This window comes from Glycine max, chromosome 7 (genome assembly GCF_000004515.6).
Source record: "Glycine max cultivar Williams 82 chromosome 7, Glycine_max_v4.0, whole genome shotgun sequence".
Taxonomy (NCBI): Eukaryota; Viridiplantae; Streptophyta; class Magnoliopsida; order Fabales; family Fabaceae; genus Glycine; species Glycine max.
Genome location: NC_038243.2, coordinates 1,752,998 through 1,774,222, shown reverse-complemented (window position 1 = coordinate 1,774,222; position 21,225 = coordinate 1,752,998). Strand labels below are relative to the sequence as shown.

The 21,225-nt window shown below is 32.6% G+C and overlaps 3 protein-coding genes across 3 annotated transcripts; 1 reads left to right on the top strand and 2 right to left on the bottom strand.

Annotated features, from left to right (window-relative positions):
* Nucleotides 1-595: 595 nt before the first annotated feature.
* On the bottom strand, nucleotides 596-5,630 carry LOC100805836 (probable GMP synthase [glutamine-hydrolyzing]). The gene is made up of 5 exons (XM_003530215.5): nucleotides 4,721-5,630; nucleotides 2,040-2,097; nucleotides 1,863-1,946; nucleotides 1,490-1,631; nucleotides 596-1,125 (listed from the first exon to the last, which is right to left on the bottom strand). Exons 1-5 carry the CDS (start codon nucleotides 5,196-5,198, stop codon nucleotides 754-756), a joined length of 1,134 nt encoding a protein of 377 aa, XP_003530263.1. The 5' UTR covers nucleotides 5,199-5,630; the 3' UTR covers nucleotides 596-753.
* A 280-nt stretch (nucleotides 5,631-5,910) lies between these two features.
* Nucleotides 5,911-9,887, top strand: LOC100803710 (photosynthetic NDH subunit of subcomplex B 1, chloroplastic). The gene is made up of 6 exons (XM_003530211.5): nucleotides 5,911-6,617; nucleotides 7,289-7,479; nucleotides 7,625-7,882; nucleotides 8,816-8,921; nucleotides 9,346-9,431; nucleotides 9,597-9,887. Exons 1-6 carry the CDS (start codon nucleotides 6,021-6,023, stop codon nucleotides 9,760-9,762), a joined length of 1,404 nt encoding a protein of 467 aa, XP_003530259.1. The 5' UTR covers nucleotides 5,911-6,020; the 3' UTR covers nucleotides 9,763-9,887.
* Nucleotides 9,888-9,942: 55 nt separating this feature from the next.
* LOC100527804 (uncharacterized) lies at nucleotides 9,943-11,960 on the bottom strand. Its single transcript, NM_001250738.2, is given in 2 exon segments — nucleotides 9,943-10,508; nucleotides 11,837-11,960. Coding segments are annotated over 2 exon segments (363 nt in total). The 5' UTR covers nucleotides 11,950-11,960; the 3' UTR covers nucleotides 9,943-10,258.
* Between the last annotated feature and the right edge of the window lie 9,265 nt (nucleotides 11,961-21,225).

The following is a 21,225-nucleotide window of genomic DNA, read 5'->3' as shown; positions in this document are numbered from 1 at the left end:
TAATTATTTTGGGTTAAAAGGAATTCAAATGTGATTTTGAGACTTCCTAGTGAATGCTAGTTCAATCTTTCAAGATTCAGTGTTTTGTAGACCTGAAAAAAAAAAAAGATTCAGTGTTTCTAGCACTCTCGCATCCGTGATGAAGATTGCAACAAAGTCTCTAACAGAATATTTCTTTCCAACAAGACAACACATTTACTATTGGCGGTTACTCAGCCTAATAGCACTTCGACAATTCATTTTTTGCTCATTTTCAACAAATCCACTTGGCCTAGGCTAAATGTCTTGAACTTCTCATGAACTTAGATTTCAAGAAATTAGGTAGCGAATAGAAAGTAATTGGTACCACAATACTGAAGTGTTCAACCATTAGTTCAAAAAAGTCCAGCACCGTACCTTAATGACCACTGATCAAGTAGGAATTGGCGGACATAGTTGACGGTAAGACGGCAAAGACTTAGAAAGCAAAGTGCCAAAGTGAATAAAAGACCTAAAGGATTCTGTTCATGACCACAAAATAAAATAGAGGAAAAGGTAGACGAATTGCAAGTTGCAACTATGGCTAATTAGTATATCTTTTTTAATACACGAGAACTTGAAGAATTGCCAAGGTCATTTTGCTTTTCAATTACAACTGCCTTCAGGCTATTTCATTCACACCTGTATCGATTTTGTACACTCCACAATCTACTCATCCCCCCTTACAACTACCAGCTCAGCCATATGACCATTTTAACCAAAACCATCATAGTGCTACTTAGAGGTGAAGCTCAATTTGTTCACAGACAGCAACAGACCCACCGAGGTTGGTTCCTCGTTTGCTTTCTCTTTGACCTTGGAGTTGAGGGAGCTCTCTTTGCCCATTGCTTCTGCATTGGAGGTACACTCCTTGAATCTGAAGCAACTGATAATATGGTCATTTGTTAGGCCAGCCACTTGCATGAAAGTATAGATGACTGTTGGACCGACACTCCTGAATCCTCTCCTTACGAGGTCTTTACTTATGAATTCTGCCTTTGGAGATTTGACAGGTACCTGACGTGGGTACCTGAACTGGCTGACTATAGGCTTATGGTTCACAAAATTCCAAATAAATGTGTCAAAGGACCCAAACTCTTCAATTACCTGCATTGAAATGGAGAAAAAAATAAAAAAGACAAAATACCCTCACTGTTTGACAGTTATAAGCTAAGAAAAAATCAAGATGATACCATCCCTTAAAACAAGTTGAATTGAGAATTTTTCTTTCCTTTTCCCAAGTCTTCTTTTTATAATATTAGCCTATGTGTGGGTCAAGAAGCAGGTTTATTTTGTTTTTCTTAATATTTTCCAAGGTAGGTAGCAGAAAAGTTTGAAAAGTAAGGTAAGTGTATGGGTTGATTCACTTCAGCAAGAGCCTTTTGATTCAGAAAAAAATTACAAAGAAACTAAATTGCAATTGCAGGTTTTACACACAAGAATAGAAAAATAGAATATCAGAGTGGTTTACCTTACACATCTGACGTGCATTTTCAATTATGGATCGCAACCTGAGTTCGGATAGCAATGAGTTGGCAGGACTTCCTGGTGCAGCTATCTTTTTCTCATTCATTCTAGAAACAGCACTTGGATCAAAATCCAAAAAGACTTCCCTGTGTTCATGAATACGTTAAAATAGTCAATCCAAAGCTAAATCCCAAACATTTCTAGTGCATACTCTACACCAAAGATCTTCTGAGTCAATAAAAAACCAAATGAAGCACACGGAAGGAAATATAATGAGCCAATTATTCAATGGGCAACCTTTTCTGATGTGTGTGTGTAATATGCCAATAACATAATTAAATCCAGAAAATATATTTCACAGAACAATATATCAGTACCGAAATAACTGCCTTTTGCTAAGAATAGTAGGCCATGTGAGTTCAGCCAAGGCTCCAGAGAAGCTGAGCAACTCAAACAGTTTCCTACACAAAAACCAAATTTCAGCATTGAGACAGTTTCGACCTAGAAGCTGAAAACAAAACAGAAGACAGTGCCCTCACCAAAAACCCACGTACCTGTCATCATGAACAGGAACTCCCCATTCTTCGTCATGAAAAGCAATATAACATGGCTCTAAATGAAAGAGAACAAGTTAGAAAAAAAGAATATAAAATAAATTTGCAATTATAATGTTAATATAGCATTTTTTTCCTTGTTAAAAAGTCAAGCTCCAAAGATTATCATTCTATTTATCCTCCCATTCTAGGCTGTTACAGATATTGAAATTTCGATTAAGAAAACCAAAGCATATGCACTCTGTGAAATTTTAAAGCACTAGATAATGTCTAGCCATTTCATAGAAAGAAAGTTTTTATATGTGGAAATTCACCTCGGTGGCCGAAGTTGAAGAATGAATGAAAATTAACCCAACTTTAAAGGGGGCGACCAGATAATGCACTAGATGCTAACAGGCACTAGATTACATTAACCAACTTCTACCAAAATGACAGGACAAAAGAGCAATATTAACTAACTACTCCAGTGCAACAAAATAAATAATTTAAACACATGTCCACCACCTCTGGCCTTTGTGGTAAGGACAAGGGAGTAAATCCCAAAACTTTAAAGGGATAAAGGTAGAGCAAGGAAAACCCTTACATGCAATAAAGCACAAAACTGACACTAACATCACGTGACATGGGATATGCCAAACCCTAAGAATTGTAGGAAACGAGCATGGCACACACATGGGTAGTATATTAGGTGAGAGCATGCTCTAAATGAGAGAAAGTATTAATTAATCTTTCACCATACATTCATAAATGGATGGTCAAGATTATTTTTAAGTAAAACAATCTCAATCATCCATACATGAATCAAAGATTAACTCTTCTTCTTGCCTTTCACATTGTCACTAGATTTGATCTTTCTATATATTAGCCTCATAATTCATATTCAAGATTTACATTTTCAATAAATTTCCTAAACAAACTTTTCATGGTAGAACTATATATGTACAAATACAACTTTTTTTTTTTAAAGAATGTGTCCATGCTGGATCTGAACTGAATAGAATAATTTTAAATTGGACACTTGGAGATGAGTGTCAGATGTGTCATGCACGTATCCGTAATAGTCACATGTCTGACATGCATACATAGCATAGCACCAAAATGGAGTGTTTGTGCTTTATAGTTTGCATTGCATGTAATTGATGAGACATTGAAAGAATGCATTAGGGGGCGACCAGAATTTTGGGAGATAATCTGGTAGCATCATGAGCTGAGCTAACTAGAGTACTAGACTAACTGCCAAATGATTGATTTCCCTACACCTAGAAACTAGAAAGCACTATCACAACAGGACACATACATGGAGATATGATATGATATGACATATTTAAAAAATTATTGGAAATGATAAAGTTATAATACATGAAAATAGTACTAAGTTACTATTAATATAAAACACAAATCATAAATCAAAAGAGATAATTGATGTTTTAAAGGTGAGAATACATTACTGTAGACATAATACAATATAGTGAATCATTTAGCGTGGTATTCTCATTTGTATTGGTATAAAAAAACATGTAACAAAAATTGTAAAAATGCAGCTAGGATCTAAAAGTATCCGAAGTTGCCTTGAAGTGTTCAAGGGAAAGACACGGACATGGCTACTACTTTTAAGTGTCTATGCTTCCTTTATGCGAGATGAATCTGGCAAGGTAGATGCACAAAATGTTGAGCATCCTTAACCTGAGTTATACAAGAAGGCGAAGTACTGCAACCCTTGTCCAGCATGTCAACACCAACCTCAAATTCTCATAAATTGCAACCTTTAACTTTTTATCACTATGGCTAGCCGTGCCACACATTATCATTCACATGGCCAACTGTGTGCAAACATGAAATTGTTCATGCGTTTACAACAGTACTCATAGTTTTACAGATAAAGAAGTGTACTGTTACATAATGGCTGTAATTGTGTTTGAAAATTTGATGGCAAACAACACGAGTTTATCCCTTGTTAAAAAATAAAATATAAAATCTCCCAGTGTAAGAGCCAAACTTAGTAGGATAAGATCATGATTCATGAGAAGTCCAATTAGCACATTTTAATGATAAAATTATCATTTGCTTTATATAAAGAAAGAGATACATGATAGAAGGTGCTTTTAGAGCACCTTTCATAATGTTTGATTGGCTATGAACAGCAGAACATGCACATTACCAATTAAGAGATCATACTAATAGTTGGTAATTAATAATTACACTGTTTCTAAACATCCTAAAAATGCATTTCACGAAGACATGGAACAAAACCTATTACTATATCAAGCTTTCAACCTGTCAAAATCAAGATTATATCTCGACATGCAAACTGTCATACTCGGTGTCTAATATATGCTATACAAGGGACAAAATTCTAAATTGTTTCTTACTCAAATGACTAGTTAACTCACTAAACTGCCAAATGACTAGGAGGCTTACTAAGCTTAAGCACCAGAAAAATTCTCATGAACAATGTGCTTGCTTGCCTATCCTGAAATCTCTCATTTTCTACACTGCAGCTTTTCTACAATCATTGTCTTCACTCTCCCTACCCATACAAAGGGGAAAAAGCAGCAAACATGACATAGTAAACACAAACACCAATCCATCTCAGTTGTTTCCAAATTCACACTGACACCTCAAAACCAATAGTATCAATATCACAACTAAGAACAAATCAAACAAATAAGGAACAAAGATACCTGTATTTGGTGTAACCCAAGCACATCTTTTCTTGCCCTCCAAGCTATCACTCAAATCAGCATCATCAGAACCAGCCACATTGTCACAACTCGCCTTCTCCGTCTTAGGACCAACCTGCTTCTTCCTCAACGCCACACTAACCCGACGCGTCACCTTCCCGCTCGACGACGCGCCGCTGCTGTGAGTGGAGGAATCCGTCGATGACGTGTCGGAGGAGAACGAGGCGTTCATCGACGACATGCTTTTCAGCACTGCCTGGTGGTGCTCCTGCTGCCGCGAAATCGCCACCGCCGGAACGGAGACGCATTGCGGCGAATGCGCCACCGGCTTTTTCTCCGTCTCCGTCGACGATTTCTTCACCGGCTTCCGTCCTTCGACGACGGGTCGGACCTTGTTGCCGGCGGGGACGAGCACCGGGCGCGCGTCGGCATCGGCGACGGCCACGTTCATGGATCGAACTCTGGGTGGGCCCGACATTGCAAACCCTGCACTCTAGAACCTTCTTCTCAAACTCACTCTTAGCTCAGGTCAATGCCGAATTCCAAATTCAAAATTTAAACCCTTCCCACACACACACAAAAAAAAACTATTTCTTTTTCTAGAGAGAAGGTCGGGGATTTTGAATAGTGGGATTTCAATTTCAATGCAAAACAAAACCCTAGAAGGAGTGAGAATATGCTTTTTTCCAGCTAATTCTTACTAAGAACTCTCTCTTGCTGAAAAGGGTTGAAGTTGAAGCTTTAGATTGCTACGTTTGTGTGGTTCAGTCATGGAAGCTGAAATGGGAGTGTATAGTGCTGAGCAAGTTGCGGAGAAAAGAAAAGAGTGAGAAAGTAAATGTGTGGAGAATTTAATTCTTTTTGTTGGGATGATGTGAATGGAAAATTCTGACGGTAAGTTGGTGGTGAAAGCAACGAATCAAAAGGAGCGTGTGAGCGAGAGAGAGAGAGAGGAAAGTTTGTGGTTCACCAATCAGGGAGTGACACGAATGAAAGAGAAATTATCGACAACAGGACATTTTTGTCGGGCTCTTAATTCCACTGTGGTGGGAGTGAGATGGGACAATGTCATCCTCTGCCGCCGTTTTTGTAATTTTGTTTACCTTAAAACGACAACCATTGGTGTCGTCGTTTGAGAGAAGAAGAAGAAGATTGATGATAACAATAAGGGAGTAGATGGGACCCACTTATCCAGCGCTTTTCCACACATTCAAACGACTTCTAACTTCTAATCCAAGAACAAACTTGTAAGTTGAGTACAAGCAAGCAAGGCAAAAGAGAAGCAACATTGAAAAGCTCAATGGCTGCAACTTATTATCTACTTCCAAGTCCGAAAACTTTCTCACCTCTCCTCAGAAATCCACTTTCCATTCCTTCAGGTCATGTTTCACTGTTGGGTTCATTGGACTATCCATTCCATTGTTCCAGCAGAAGAGGAAATAGTGTTGAGGCCAATTGCAATGCAAAGAAGAAGAACCCTTGGTTAGACCCTTTTGATGATGGGGAGGATCCTGAGATGGAGTATGGTTCCTTGTTTGCAGATGGGAAGCAGGAGGAGGATCCTAGGCCACCGGATGACCCTGACAACCCTTATGGATTCTTGAAGTTCCCTTCTGGATATGCTGTGGAGATAGCATCCTTGGCATTGAAAGTGAGAGGGGATGTGAGGAGATGCTGCTGTGTGATATCTGGTGGTGTTTATGAGAACCTCTTGTTCTTTCCAGCTATTCAGTTGATCAAGGATAGGTACCCTGGTGTTCAGATTGATGTGGTGGCGTCCGAGAGGGGGAAGCAGACCTATGAGTTGAATAAGAATGTGAGGTGGGCTAATGCTTATGATCCTGATGATGAGTTTCCAGAACCTGCGGAGTATACTGATATGGTTGGAGTTCTAAAGGTTGGCCACCGTATATATTCTCTAAATATTTTGTGTCAAACAACTTTTGATGTTTTATCTAAGGAACTGTGGGACAGCTTAACGTGGGGTCTTAATGATGGTTGATTCATACTGCAAAACAATGAAGCACGTCACTTGATCATACAGCAGAAGCAGTGACTACTGATTTCTGTCACGCAATTGTGAAAATTCTATTGACATCTTACAGGATTTAGACTTTAGAGTGGCTTCCCTGACGTGGCATACTATCTTGATGGAATTCTAATGAAATTTGCACCTGCTGGGACTTGGCTGTACAATGTTGCAACCAAATCTAACAATTCCCCTGCATATGGCTTGCTACTTCCTAAGAGCATCTCTATTGCAAGAATTTTATTTAAGTTCTTAACTCTTTTTTAGTGAATCTCTTGTTAATCTCTCTGATTACACGAGAACCTGCCTTAAATTCTTAACTTTTAGTGAGTCTCATTTAATCTCTCTGTTTACACAAGAACTCCCATTTTGATTTGAAAAATTGTATTTTTAACGGTGAAGTAACTTAGGTTGTAGTTGCTATATAAAGAACTCCTATAAGAACTCGTTTGCTCCATCAGTATTCTTAACTTACACTAATATTTGAAGCTCTGTGGCATGGGTATAAATACTGATGCATTGCTGCATTGTGCTTACAGAATAGGTACTATGACATGGTCTTAAGCACCAAATTGGCAGGCCTTGGCCATGCAGCATTTTTGTTTATGACAACTGCCAGAGATAGAGTTAGCTATATCTATCCAAATGTGAATGCCGCAGGAGCCGGATTACTTCTGTCCGATACTTTCGTACCCGATAGTCTAAATCTCTCAGATGGAGGATATAATATGTGAGTTTATATAGTATTACACAATTATCTTAAACTTAGGTAGATTTTCATGCCCTCGGTTAGACTTAAAAGTAAAAAAAAAATTAACTGAAATGTACTTTTCGGGCATGTAACTGAAAATTTTGCAATGAGTTTGCTGGACTAGGTATCATCAGATGGTTGACTGGCTAGGAAGACCATTTCGAGAAGTTCCAAGACAACCAGTGCCACCACTTAGGGTCTCAATCTCAAGGAAGCTGAAGGAGGTTGTGGAGGCAAAATACGAAAAAGCAGGGGCAAAAAAAGGAAAATATGTTGTAATTCACGGCATAAAATCAGATTCAAAGGCCTCCATGCAGTCTAGGGGTGATCCTGATAGCTTGCTACCCATTGAAGTGTGGGCTGAAATTGCAGACGCTATAAGGTATGCAATGTTGCTCAATGAAACTCGTATTGTTTGGATAAAAAAAATTTGTGAGATATTTTAAATTCTAAGAATTTCAAATGCTTCAATTGAAATTTTTTTATTTTCAAAATTTTATGTTTGATAAAAAAATTAAAATTATGAGGGTGAAAAAAAAATGAATGTAAAGAAAAGAAAATATATAGTTGGTGTGCTTCTAAAGAGAAGAATAATGATGCGTCATGAGAAGTCATAGGAGAACCGGGATACGGTGGCATACACCACTACACCTAACCACAATATTAAGGCATCTAAGGCCGTTTGTGCGGACGAGCACCTCCGCCGCATGATGGGTAGCAACGACTGCTACTACCTGACTGGCGGGTGCAGTTTTACGTGTTCTCCTACGCGCACACCAGCTCAGACGGTGTTTCTTGAAGAAGAGGATCATTTGCGGGAGAAAATAGTCGCGAGTTCAAGAACGAGATCTTAGAAGGGAGAGAATGAAGGTTATCAAGAAAATACACAAATGTTTTAAAAGATTCTTGTATCAAAAAGAGAATTTCAATTTCTCACAAAAGAAAATTGAAATTCTACATTGTTAATTGATTAAAATTCTGCTTAAAAATTTCAAAAATTTAAATTCTTTATAAAAATACAAACAATAAATTTTAAATAACAGAAATTTAAATTATCTGATAACTTATTTCCTCAATTAAATTTTTTTATCCATACGCACCGGAGAAATATTCTTTAATGTCATAAAGAGTCTACCTCTGTCTTTTGAACTTTTACTTATTGTTTCTTAACGTATAAGACTTAATGACAGCTAGTAAAGTGCTAGTATCATATCATTCTTAATGATGTTCAATAAGTAAGTTCTCTTCTATCATTTTTTCCCCGTCTTCTATCATTGCTTGGTATGAATGTTACGGACAATATTTTGAGTGACAGGGATGTTACGCCACTTTTTGTCATTCCGCATGAAAAAGAAAGGGAAAATGTGGAGGAAATATTTTCAGAAGATGCCTTTGTTGTCTTCATCACCACCCCTGGACAGGTACTCAAGTATCTTCCAGTTATTTTGCAAGCACCAAACATATAAAGAAAAATTACATGCAAAAAATGTCAACATTAAACTGTGAAATATTGAATGAATAAATCATCAAAGAGAAATGCTAGTAACACTTTTATGTTAACACACATTATCATTGATTAAAATTTAATGAAAATTATAAATTTATGTGGGTTTTATTTTTTATTTAATGAGTTTATTAACTTTTTTTCAATTTTCAATAAATTTTAATCAATGATATAATGTGTTATAATATGTTAAAAAGAATGAGTTCCCAGACTCTATCAAATAAGATGATGAAAATAAAGGGAAACAGAAAGAGAAAAGACAAAACTAAGGGACAAAGCAATGAGCTTTAGAATCTTCACACAATACTAATTGGATTTCATTCTTTGGTTGTATACTTCAGCTGGCTGCTCTTATTAATGACTCAGCTGGAGTGATAGCTACAAATACAGCTGCTGTTCAGCTTGCAAATGCACGCCAGAAACCTTGGTAACTTTATCATTCAATTAAGTTATAATGATTTCCTAAGGGTGCCTTTATTTAGCTACGTATGGGAAAAAAAATGTCTAAAGTTGAGCATGGAACGTTTCTTTAAAGAATCACGCAACATACTATCATCAGTTCAATGATAAAACTGTTGCTCTTATCGTGCAGTATTGCACTATTTTGCTCTGAAGAGAAGGGAAACAAGTTTGTTCCGCAGGCTAAAGAGAAGAAATGCATTATAATATCATCCAAGACAGGAAAGTTGATAGATATTGATGTTGAGGCTGTAAAAAACGCGGTTCAAACATTCAATTTGTCTCCAGCTTTAGTATAGTGGAAGAGGGAAACGGGAAAGTGTTCTGAACCTCTGGTTAAGTGATATATTAACTGTCTATTTTTAATTAATAAAGACAAATGTATATCTACAAATTTATAGCTCAGTTCATGTTCTGAATGAGAAGACGGGAATGAAAGTGAAAACATTGTAAAAATAAGGGTTGAGAAAACAGAGCAAGACACAAAGAAAAGGTAAATCCATATATTCTTTGATCCACATACAAAACAAGAGAAAAAAAAAAAGGTGAATCATTATCAAAGGTGAGACATTGCATTCATTAAATTAATCAGCTATGGCTTTGACATGTTTGAAATACACACGTCATGAGAAACAGAAATAAGTTCGCAGTTCATTAGAAATAATTTGCTGGAATCAGAACATATAAATAGAGATGATCATTCCAGAGCAGAGGAAAGAAACAGCAACATACAAAGAATTTGGCACCTCAGGTGCTGCTAAATCCTCAAGTTCTTTCTAATCTACGGAAATTCAATCAATGGAGTGGTTTGGCACGAGTAGATGGATCTTCCTTTGATTCCACATGCATCATAAACACATATCCTAATACCCAAAGGAGAATGTATTGAAAAGGAACCCACAAGAAGCATGCAAGAAGACTCATAATGCTGCCAACGTACTGAGGATCTTTGATGACACCAAAAGGGAATTCAGTTACCCAGGGAATAGTTTTTCCAAAGCGTACACCGTAGTATGTGCCAGCCTCACCAAGTAGCTGATAAACCCTGTTATTAGCGAATAATACCATTATGCATTGACAAACATCAAAGCAAAACAGTCAAGTAACAATACCCTAATTAAAAGCAAGGCACACGAGAATATCTGGCCACATTCAAAGCTTTTTAAAATAAAAATGACGGAGGAAACAGGCTGGAAAATTCAGAAAGTGTTTCCTAAAAAAAATGGCATTCCTCTCACTATTATTGCATGAAGTCATAGGTTTTAGCCTCAATGACCATTGTACGCAAAAAACTATCAATGTCAAATATTGGGATACACAATTTGTAAAACATGACCTTTTATTTTAAAAATTTTAATTTATAATCACACAAGTTTTTGTGTTTTCCACTGTCTTTGGTGAGGCTTGGCAATGAAAACATCCCCTCTGCAATTAAGATAGGCTCATCCACAGAATCTGTTTAATTCCTGTAGCTTTTAAGCTATAGTCAACTCCCAACTCCATACCACGACATGATATATCTTCAATCCATTTTTATCCCACTTACGTTAAGAACTTAATCCATTGTACCAATTTGCTTAGCTAACTTGAGGCATTTATTTCATAAACAAACATAATGACCGTAGCTTAATACAGAAGCTGTATAATCTGATTAGCACATTTCAGTTTAGGTAGACGCAGCAATAATATAAATGATGTCTCGCATTATTAAGTTCAAGTAACCGACCACAATCATTGATTGAATATATATATATATAGGATCAGTTCCAAATGCCTCCCTCGCAACAGTCACAACAACAAGCAAGCTCAAGTCTTTGTCTCACCACCAAAGTAAACTCACCACTGCAAAGTGGGAGACTACCAAAACTTCAAAAGTATGAAATTAATCACCATGTGTATGCTTGGATTGCAGTTGGAGAAGTTCAAAAGTACTAACTTTAACTCTTAAAGCAACAATTTCTTCTTTCTTCATTAGATGTCTTGGAATTGTAAACATGCATTGATATTCCCAAAAGCATTTTTCCAACTTTAATTCAAAGTACATAACAAACTCCTTTTCCTAATAGCCAACAAAGATCACAAAAGTAAAACATTCCTTATAGTATTATTCAACAAGCAACACAGTTTTTTTTTAAAAAAAAAAGTGTTCCTTTTCAACAAAGGAACCAACTTGACAGAGGCCAGTATAAGATCCAGCATACCCAGAAAAGAAAACAAGCAGGGAATGAGTTAAAGAGATGAGCTGAAGTTTAGGAACTGGCCAAAGGCAAAGAGGGGCCAGAAATAGAATGGAGGAGGCCAGTGAAAAGAAGAAACAGAGAAGAGAGAAACGAACAGGATGAGCTTCAAGAAATGAGCAACGTAAGCCATAACCTTAGATGGGTCTCGGGCTCTGCCACACAAGTCCACCCATGACTGTGGCCAAATCCAGAGGCAGTAATAGAACGGAAACGGTGACAAAACTCCAACAGCCGCCGCAATCCCATCACTCTGCAGGTCCTCTTTTTCGCTTCAGATATGCCTTTTTCTTGCTTCTCACCAACCGGGGCACAGTACTGTCATGTTTTTTTCTTACGTCCAAAACTCCAAATAGTAGTAATTGTTTTTTTTTTAAAAAAAAATCTAAATATTTATTAAGGAAAGTAGCTAGTTTTAATTTTATGATGGATTAATGGGTTAGTTTTTTTGGACAGAATTAATGGGTTAGTTAACTTTTTAGTTTTTAGTACAAGATTCTTTTTTTTCTTTCTCTATGAATAAATTTTGTCAAATTTGATCCAGCATAATATTTAATTTTTTTTAACTTTTTTTTTACAAAATAAGTAATAAAAAAACTATATACCAAAGTAAATAGTTTTAAAACTACTCTACTTTGGTATATAGTTTTTTTATTACTTGTTTTTGCAAAAATGTCTAATTTTTTAATAGTCCTTCTCTTTGCAAATTAAATGCTATATGTGTTGAGTTGGTTTATAGAATTGAAACATCACAGATTAGTGGCTTGTTTGGTTTAAAGGATATAGTGAAGGAAAATAAGTGGTTGAAAACAAAATAAAAAATAAAAAAAGATAATTTTTTAAGTTGTTGGATAGGAAAGAAAATAAAAATAATTAAATTTAAAGAAATTGTTAATTATTTATTTGTTCCTATAATTATAATAACTTTCACTTTTAGTTCTTATACTTAAAAATATTTTTTTTGTCTTTATATATATTATTTTTAATCTCTTATATATTATTCTAAGTTTTATAATTAGGTCTTACGGTGAGGATTAAAACAAATTAAAAATGATATGATAAAGATTAAAAAAAATTAAAGTATAAAAAATATTGGAAGATAAACTTCTTCCCCCTCTCATTTGATTGCATAAGAAGTGAAAGAAAACAAAATTAAAAACACGTTTTTTTATGATGGATTAATGTGATAATTAACTTTGAGTAAAATATATATTTACAGGAATATTTTTTTTATGAAGAAGATTTTTTATATTTTCCCTTTACAATAGAAAACATACATTTTTTCTAAAAAAATTACTACTTATTATGTATTTTATGTCTTCTACGCAGAAATTATCTTTACTACATAGTGCAGTGACACAAATGCCTACAAGCTTCAGTGGGCAGAGTGACTCAACAAGCAATAACAAAGTAACTATGGAATGGACATATTTAAAAAAAAGTGTAATCATAGACAATTTCATCTCTTTACACGAAAAAAACTTCTTTCCTTTCCTCTTATCTCCATGTTAGAAGTTAGAACGGATCATATTTTCATGTGATATCTTCACATTCTTTTCTTTCCTTCACTTTTTGTTGATGCTTTGAAATAAGGAAGAGATTAATTATTTTAGCTAGTTGTCAATACTTGTCATTCAACTCTTAACCCTTCCTTTTCTTTTGAACCATTCAAAACATAGTGTACGTGTCATAAGCTCATTCCACCACACAAGACTTGATTCCAAGTAAACAAATACTCCATCGGGTTTATATATAGAAAACAAATGAGTCAATATTTTTTTTTATTATAAAAACATGAACCCATTTTTAAGTGTACTAATTATTAATTTTTTTATATTCTTAATTTATCGTAAATCTATTTATGAAATATTTGTTCATTCTTCATATAAGCCACATTCATTAATATTTCTTAAATCATGTGTAATATCAATAAATATTATCACTATTTAGATTATTTTACTCTGAGTATTTTTTATTCTATAAAGGATCGAAGAAAATATTAATTATGTCTTGAAATACAATAAGTACTAACAAACAACTTAAAAAAGGAATTGATCCAATAACATGGGCTTGGACATTGCCTATTAGAATTGACAAAATGAATGGTTCAGTAATTCATATGGCAAACGTGAAAAATAGACTAAGTGGAATCTTATTTTTGAAGTATAATCAGTTCTGGTGGCTCGTTGGGCTGACCATGTTGGTCCACTTTATTTTTTTTTAAGTATAAATTTATACAAATTTTAAAAAAGTAAAAAATATCAAATCAAAATAGATTTAATTGAATTTAAATCTATGTTTCTTGAATTGATCCTAATCGGATGGGTTCATTGGGCCACCCCAATTTTATTTGGACTAATATTTTTCAAGTCTAGTTCAACCCGTCTCAATCCATTTTGTCAATTTTACTGCCTATACGGTTGATATTAATTACGTATATATGTATAAGTTAAAGAACGTTAGAACAATAGAAATGCATCTCTACTTGAAATCAAACCATAGTTCGACCATCTATAAAGAACTTCAATAATATTAATACGAAGAAGAAGGTAATGATGTCTATGACTAAAATGCCTCACGCTTTTTCTTCTTCTAAAAAGATGGATTTGATCCATCATTCCAACCAAGTCATGTGACAAAAGATATTATTCTAACTATTCTAATTCAAAATGTAATCTTCAGAAAAATCATGAAACTTAAGACCTATTTCGATTTTTTTATTTATTTCATATTTTCATAATATTATGTAAAAGAAAATCTCATCTTATTCTTATTTTTGGTTTCATTTATTTAAATATTTAAAGAATGGAAATAATATGATACTTTTTCGTAATTATTTATAAAAAATATAGATTTTTTTTTTCAAATAAACCTACTCTTAAGTAGTATAAAATTATTGTTTTGTTTATAATCTGCTTATTGAAGTGCAACATCGACCATTGAGTTGGTTATTATCTGATTTTGAGAAAGGAAAAAAAAGGAATAACAGTAGAGATAATTATTGGTAAAAATACCTAAGAGATGGGATGAGACGACCACACCAACTTTATGTTATTCTCATTGATCTATGCTTAGAGTATTAATGATTTAGCACTGTTTTGTATTAATTTTTAGGTGATGGACCACCTTGCTATGTGATGCCATGCGCAACAAGAAAAAGCTTGTAAACCCAACCTTTCATTAATAACAATGTAAGCAATTCTTGCGTTTTATACTAATGTCTAATGTGACCAAAACAAAGGAAATAGATACCTATCTCTTATTATTTTGGAATGTAGCTTTCGAGAGGTGTGCATCAATGGCTTTCGGCAACTATATTTCTGTTTGTGATTAAAGGAGATTTGCGAGCAGTCAAATAAGTCTTGGAAAGAAGAGAATAAAGACAGGGCACATTAATTGAAGTAAGACTAAACAAAATAGATTTAATGCAATCAGTAAACCATAAAATAATAATAATAAAAACAACAATGTTAAAGAATAATTTTTCAAATGCTGGAACTTTAGAATCACATTTAGTAATAACATTTATATTTTAGACATTTTAAATAATTATATTGTTATATATAAGAAATAAGAATAAACAATTAGCTTAGTTGATAAAAAAAAACATTGATAACAATTGTGTCCCGGGACATTTTAAATAATTATAGTATTATATATTGTCCTTAATGATTTTGTTTCGCTCAAGCGTTAAATACTTTAATCTAACATCTAATAGAATAATGTTTCAAATGACTTCCTATATAGATCTTATCTCCTTGTATTTACTTTCTAATAAGAGATAATTTTCACTGTTGTGCCTTTGTGAATCCGATAAATAAGTCCACCTTAATCGTTGACAGATTCCTTAAGAATAATTTTAAATCTTCCTACTTCATCCTTTTACTACCTTTTAGAGTAAGTTTTGAATTAAACGTTTTTACTTTTTATTCAATACTAACCATAAAAGATAATAGGAAGACTTGCAGGAGGATTTAGCATTATGCATTTCTTAAATATATATATATATATATATATATATATATATATATATATATATATATATATATATATATATTATAATGAGATTTAAATCTATGATTTAATGCACACGGTCTAAACCTTTTAGTACTGAACCAATCTTAATGGATACTTTTCTTATACTGATTTGAATGAGAGAGAAAAAAAATAAAAAGAAGAAATATAAATAATGGTGTGCTTATTTTCTCAAACAATCAGGAAATAAATCTAAGCATAAAAGCCTCCATCGGCTAGTCATGATTCTTGAGTAGACAAGTAATAGAACCAAACTTAGTTAATTTTCCCCTCATTAAATCAGGCAGTATGGGTTAATCTATTAAGCAAATTTTAATTAATTTAGTGCATATATTTTAAATATACTCGATGATTATAATTTGTGTTTTTCCTGTATGGGTTAATCTATTAATCAAGTTTTAAATAATGTAGTCCATTTATTTTAAATGTACTCGATGATTATATAGTCGTGTTTAATTTCCTCAATATATAGTTAATATCCAAACAACATGATATTCTTATTTCTTAATTAGTTTATATCCATTTGGATGAGAAAGCCAATGATTTGAGACTACATACGTACATAACATATATCCCCCCCCTTCCCCAGGTAATAATAAAGTCTTTTCATATAAGTGTAAGTTGTTTGCTTTGCTTAACCTTGTTTATATGGTTACTACTGTCGGTATGCATCCCTACATAAATTTACTACATCCTTTCTATTTGTTAGACTTTCAATATTAAACTTGCTTTTAGACTAATGGGGAATATTTTTATATGTATGGTTAGTATAATGATCAGGGATAAGCTGTATTTATTTGCTTATTTTTATTTTTCTACTTTTTAGGTGATGGACCACCTTGTTCATGTGATGCCAAACGCCACAACTTAAAGGAAGCTAACCATTGTTTAAACACAAAGTAAATAATTTCATGTGTTTTACTAATGTGAACATAGAAACTAGATGCATGCCTATCTCTAATTTGGAATGTTCCTTTATGTAGTGGCACATTCTTTGAACATGCATACCTCTTGCAAGCCCTTTGTTTGTTGTGGAAGATTTGATTCACTCATGATAGTGTATTTAACTGACATGCATATACATACTTAATTAGGCTACCATCCGATAGAATTTTTTTATTTTTTATTTTTACATACGGACACATAGATTTGATCTTACTTTCTTATTTTTCAAGAATTTGACTTATTTATTGGGAGGAAATTATATTTTAAAGAATAAAGATATTATCAATGTCGTGTCACATAATTGACAATAATCATACTTTTAAATATGTAGTTAAGGATATGATTATTAGATTTGTATTATAAAAAAATATTTATTAAAAGAGATCATCTTCAATAAATATTAGTATTTTTGACTAATTAGTCTTTGACTTTTGGTCATAAAATACCCTAGACACTTAAAAAAATGAAAATAGTAATAATTGTTGATTAAAATATGAGTTAACGGTTGATAATTTAACAATTTTATAATTCATTATATATATATATATATATATATATATATATATATATAACTGTACTATAATCTTAAATGTTAATTACTAATCAATGATTATAATTTATTTTATTTTTTAAAGTGCATTACTTCAATCATAATCACATGAGTTAATTGGTACAAAAATATTTCAGCTTAATAAGTTGTCTCAAGCTCAAACTTTGAGCATGCAAGTGCTTTAAATATTTAAGATAAAACTGTGTTGATCATAGTAATCCTATTAGGCTTAAGTAAAATTGTTTTTTTTCCTGTAAAAGATAATTATTATATGTACCAAAAAAATTAGGCATGACAATGGGATCTGAATCTGTGGGGCCCGCCCAAAAATCCGAGTTGATCGAAGTCGGGATTGAATTTTCCCCGATAATCAAATTCGGGTTCAGAGTTGGGGATGAGATTCTCAATACCCGTCCCGCTAATAATTAATATATATAACACATTGAAATATGAAATTATTAAATTGAATTTTATGTTAGTGTTAGATTGAATTTTATGTTTTATTTAAAATTATATTTTTTATTTTATAAAAAATTATATTTTTTAATAAAATTTTATAAAAATGTCGACAACGAGGCGGGCAAAACCCAACCCCGTCGGGGACGGGGATGGGTGTAAATATACACCCACGTCGGTTTTGGGAGCGGGGATGGGGTAAACAAAATCCAGCCCCAACCCGTCCCGTTGTCGTGCCTAAAAAAAATGCATCACTTCACTAAAGTCCTATTTGAATTTTTTTTCCCATAAAACACTCATAAAAAATAAAATAAATATTTTTTTATAAACTAAATTTAAGTTACGCACAAGTGTTCATGGATAAATTTATCCAAAAACATAACCTAATTTGAGGATGCAATTTTTTTATTAAAATCTTTTGTGGAAAAATTTAGTCATCTTGGTTTTTGCTAGACAATTCAATAATTGAAACGTATATTTTGATAGGACATGAAAAAACTTAAAAAAAAAAATAGATATTGTAAGATAGTCATTATAGCGGCATTAATTTTAAGAAGAAAATATAATATATTTGGTATTTCATTTACTTGTAGAGCGTAAAAGTTTGAGGGTCAGTCCCTAATCTTTAAGAAACTAATGAACACATAAACCGTGGAATTTAATAATGCAAAGTTAGTTTTTGAAGGGAATTTGCACAAATTCCTACGCAGTCGCGCCCACTTAGACATTACTAATGTTAATTTTTCTTGAATCGTATATATATTCAGCGAAGACTAGATAGTGCGTGAATGATTGCAATTTCTATCTAGTCTTTACTTTACTCAAAGAACACAAGAATCTGGCCAACATAATTCTGTCATTGATCTCAGAAATCAGAATTGAATATTTATTTGCTGTTGTAATTAATCAATTACGTATTACGTATAGTTAATGACAACCAAATAAAAATTAATCAAACTTGTGAAACTGGTAGGAACAAAGGCGAAATAAATTACATATAGATCTATTTTAGTAGACCAAGGGAATTTAGATTAAAAACAAATACAAAATAGATGAGTGGTGTGGTACACTGCCACTGTCCTACCCCCAAACTTCGTACTTTCATACTGCTTCCTTAGCCGTTACAAAGTTTACACCTTTTTCAATTTCAAATATAAGTAAAAAAAATAATCATGTATGATAATCTAAAATATAAAATAAATCTTAATTAACTTTATCATATTATATTCAATGAGACTATTCTTACATCGTCTTATTACTTAAGATTTTATTTTCATTTGCTAATAAAAGTCCGTTTAAGATTTTTTAAATCAAGATTAATAAAATTAAATAGTGTTAATAAAATTACTTAATCAACATAAATTATTATTTTTTGTTTATATTCGAGACTGAATAAAATATTTTTATACTTTTAAAAGTAGATATCCTATTTTGCTTGAATTTTATTTTTATTATCAAATACAAACTAGCTCGTTTGGAACATTTTTTAAATAATAATAAAAATATACTTTTAATAATTAAATGCTTAATATCTATTTAAATATTTATTAATTTTTAATATTTATGATTTTGAAAAATAAATTATGCTCTCCATTAAATATGTATCATGTTCATTTCATTTATCTATCCATTTGATAATGAAACAATAGAGAGGGGGACAAAATGAAAATGGTCTTAACCCCCTCGATTTGGGTTATTCAAGATGGAGGTGCTTGTAAGAAATATTTGCACACCTAAATTGACGAAAATTCATGTATAAATCAGTTATGTCGGTCTTAGATATCATTATTTATATTTTTAATTAAAAATTAATACGTGGTTAAAAGATAACATATTTTCTTTTAATTATTATCATTTTTTTTACTAAAGTAAATTTTTAATTAAAAAAAATAAAAATATACTGATACAATGATTTGATTCCTAGAGTAACATTTATGAACAAACTGATGAAGAGTGACACATGGAGATTTGTCAGGAGTCTACGGCCTAACTGATTTTAAAATCTATAATAGTTAAAAACAGTTTTTTAAAGGCCTATTTATATTGGTTTAGTTATAAGTCTTATATTAATCAGACAACATAATTAAGTAGGTTTTTACGTCAATTCAGGTCTTAAAAATTAGCTTTAACATATAAACATGTCAAGTTTGAGTTTGACAATTATGAAGTAGACTAGATTTAGATCTATCAAAGTCAAGGATCTAACCTAATGTAATTCCATCCACTCCTGATTATCTTGTTTTTTTTAAAAAAACTTATTCTGCTATGCTTATTATCAAATTATTACTTTGTTGGTTGTGCAAAAGGGCACTTTGTCCAATCAATAAGATAGTACAAAACCAATTAGGACATTAGATCTATAATTGTGCATTAGTCTTGATAATTAATGATAAAATAATGGTAGAAATATAACCTCGTTGCCTAACATGTCAAAAGTGCAAAATGCGGCCCTTGTACAAACCAACAAAATTGGTATTCATATGTGTGTTCCAAAGAAGGAATCAGAAGGTGACGCGTGGCAAAGATTGTAAGGGAACACCCACTCTAGAAGGAGGGTTGGACGACCCTTTCCTTAAGTTTGGACGACCCTTGTGTTATTAGACATCAACAATAACCATGACCAATTTCTTTTGAGAGAAAAAATATATCTTTGAAGAAAAAATAGATTAGGCATAATTTTTTTTTTACAGATATTCAATCACAATTTATCATGTGTAATATGTTTATTGGCTTTTAAAATAATTATTTTAAAATACTTTGAATTATAATGTAAAACTATTTTAATGCATAAACATTAAACTCATTTTTGAATTAATTATTGATTCTAAAAACTAAAGCTGAAAATATAGCATAGACTAGAATTTTATCATAATCACTTTGTTGTTTTGCTTATTTTAATTACTTCGTTCTTTGATTCTAACTTCATACTCGAACCCCCTTTTTTATTTTTGGTTTGTTTTTAATTTCATAAAAAAATAGCAAACTTTATGTTTTCATATAAATTCGATCATATGCATCACTTTACTCAAATCATTTTATAAAAAGAATAAGAATAAAATTTATTCGATTGATACTCTTGTTCAAAAACATATTTTCCAGAAAATTTAGTTCCAAGATATGGCAGACAGGTGTTCATACTTCATATGCGACATTAATGCCGTCAGATCAATTTTTCTTTGTTTTCTAGGCGTCAACTTTCTTCTAAGATGGCATTCAAATTTTAGCATACGTGTGGCTTTGATAATTAGGTGTTTTTCAGATTAAGACTTTCATGTTCACCATTTGACTATATTGTTTTCAAGAGAAAGTTCAAGCAAACTAACAATCATAAAAACTGAAGAATTATGGAACATGATGGTCTGAAAAATTGGACCAAGAATAGAGACCATTAGCCATACCATTATGAATTACAAGAGTTACAGACTTTGTGACTTTCATGGTATAACGACAACGGACACACCTTCCTCATGCCTAAGTATAAGCTTTGGATAGATTATAAATATGGCAAATCAGAGTTTGCTAACTCTATCTTGACCAAT

What these genes read in the sequence shown, in the direction of transcription:
- LOC100805836 (XM_003530215.5), bottom strand. Translation starts at nt 5,198, where the DNA reads ATGTCGGGCCCACCCAGAGTTCGATCCATGAACGTGGCCGTCGCCGAT. An exon ending in GTTCCTGTTCATGATGACAG is followed by an intron (nt 1,947 to 2,039) that starts GTACGTGGGTTT and finishes GTTTTTGTGTAG; the next exon opens with GAAACTGTTTGAGTTGCTCA. An exon ending in AGCAAAAGGCAGTTATTTCG is followed by an intron (nt 1,632 to 1,862) that starts GTACTGATATAT and finishes TCATGAACACAG; the next exon opens with GGAAGTCTTTTTGGATTTTG.
- LOC100803710 (XM_003530211.5), top strand. Translation starts at nt 6,021, where the DNA reads ATGGCTGCAACTTATTATCTACTTCCAAGTCCGAAAACTTTCTCACCT. An exon ending in ATATGGTTGGAGTTCTAAAG is followed by an intron (nt 6,618 to 7,288) that starts GTTGGCCACCGT and finishes TTGTGCTTACAG; the next exon opens with AATAGGTACTATGACATGGT. An exon ending in TCAGATGGAGGATATAATAT is followed by an intron (nt 7,480 to 7,624) that starts GTGAGTTTATAT and finishes TTGCTGGACTAG; the next exon opens with GTATCATCAGATGGTTGACT.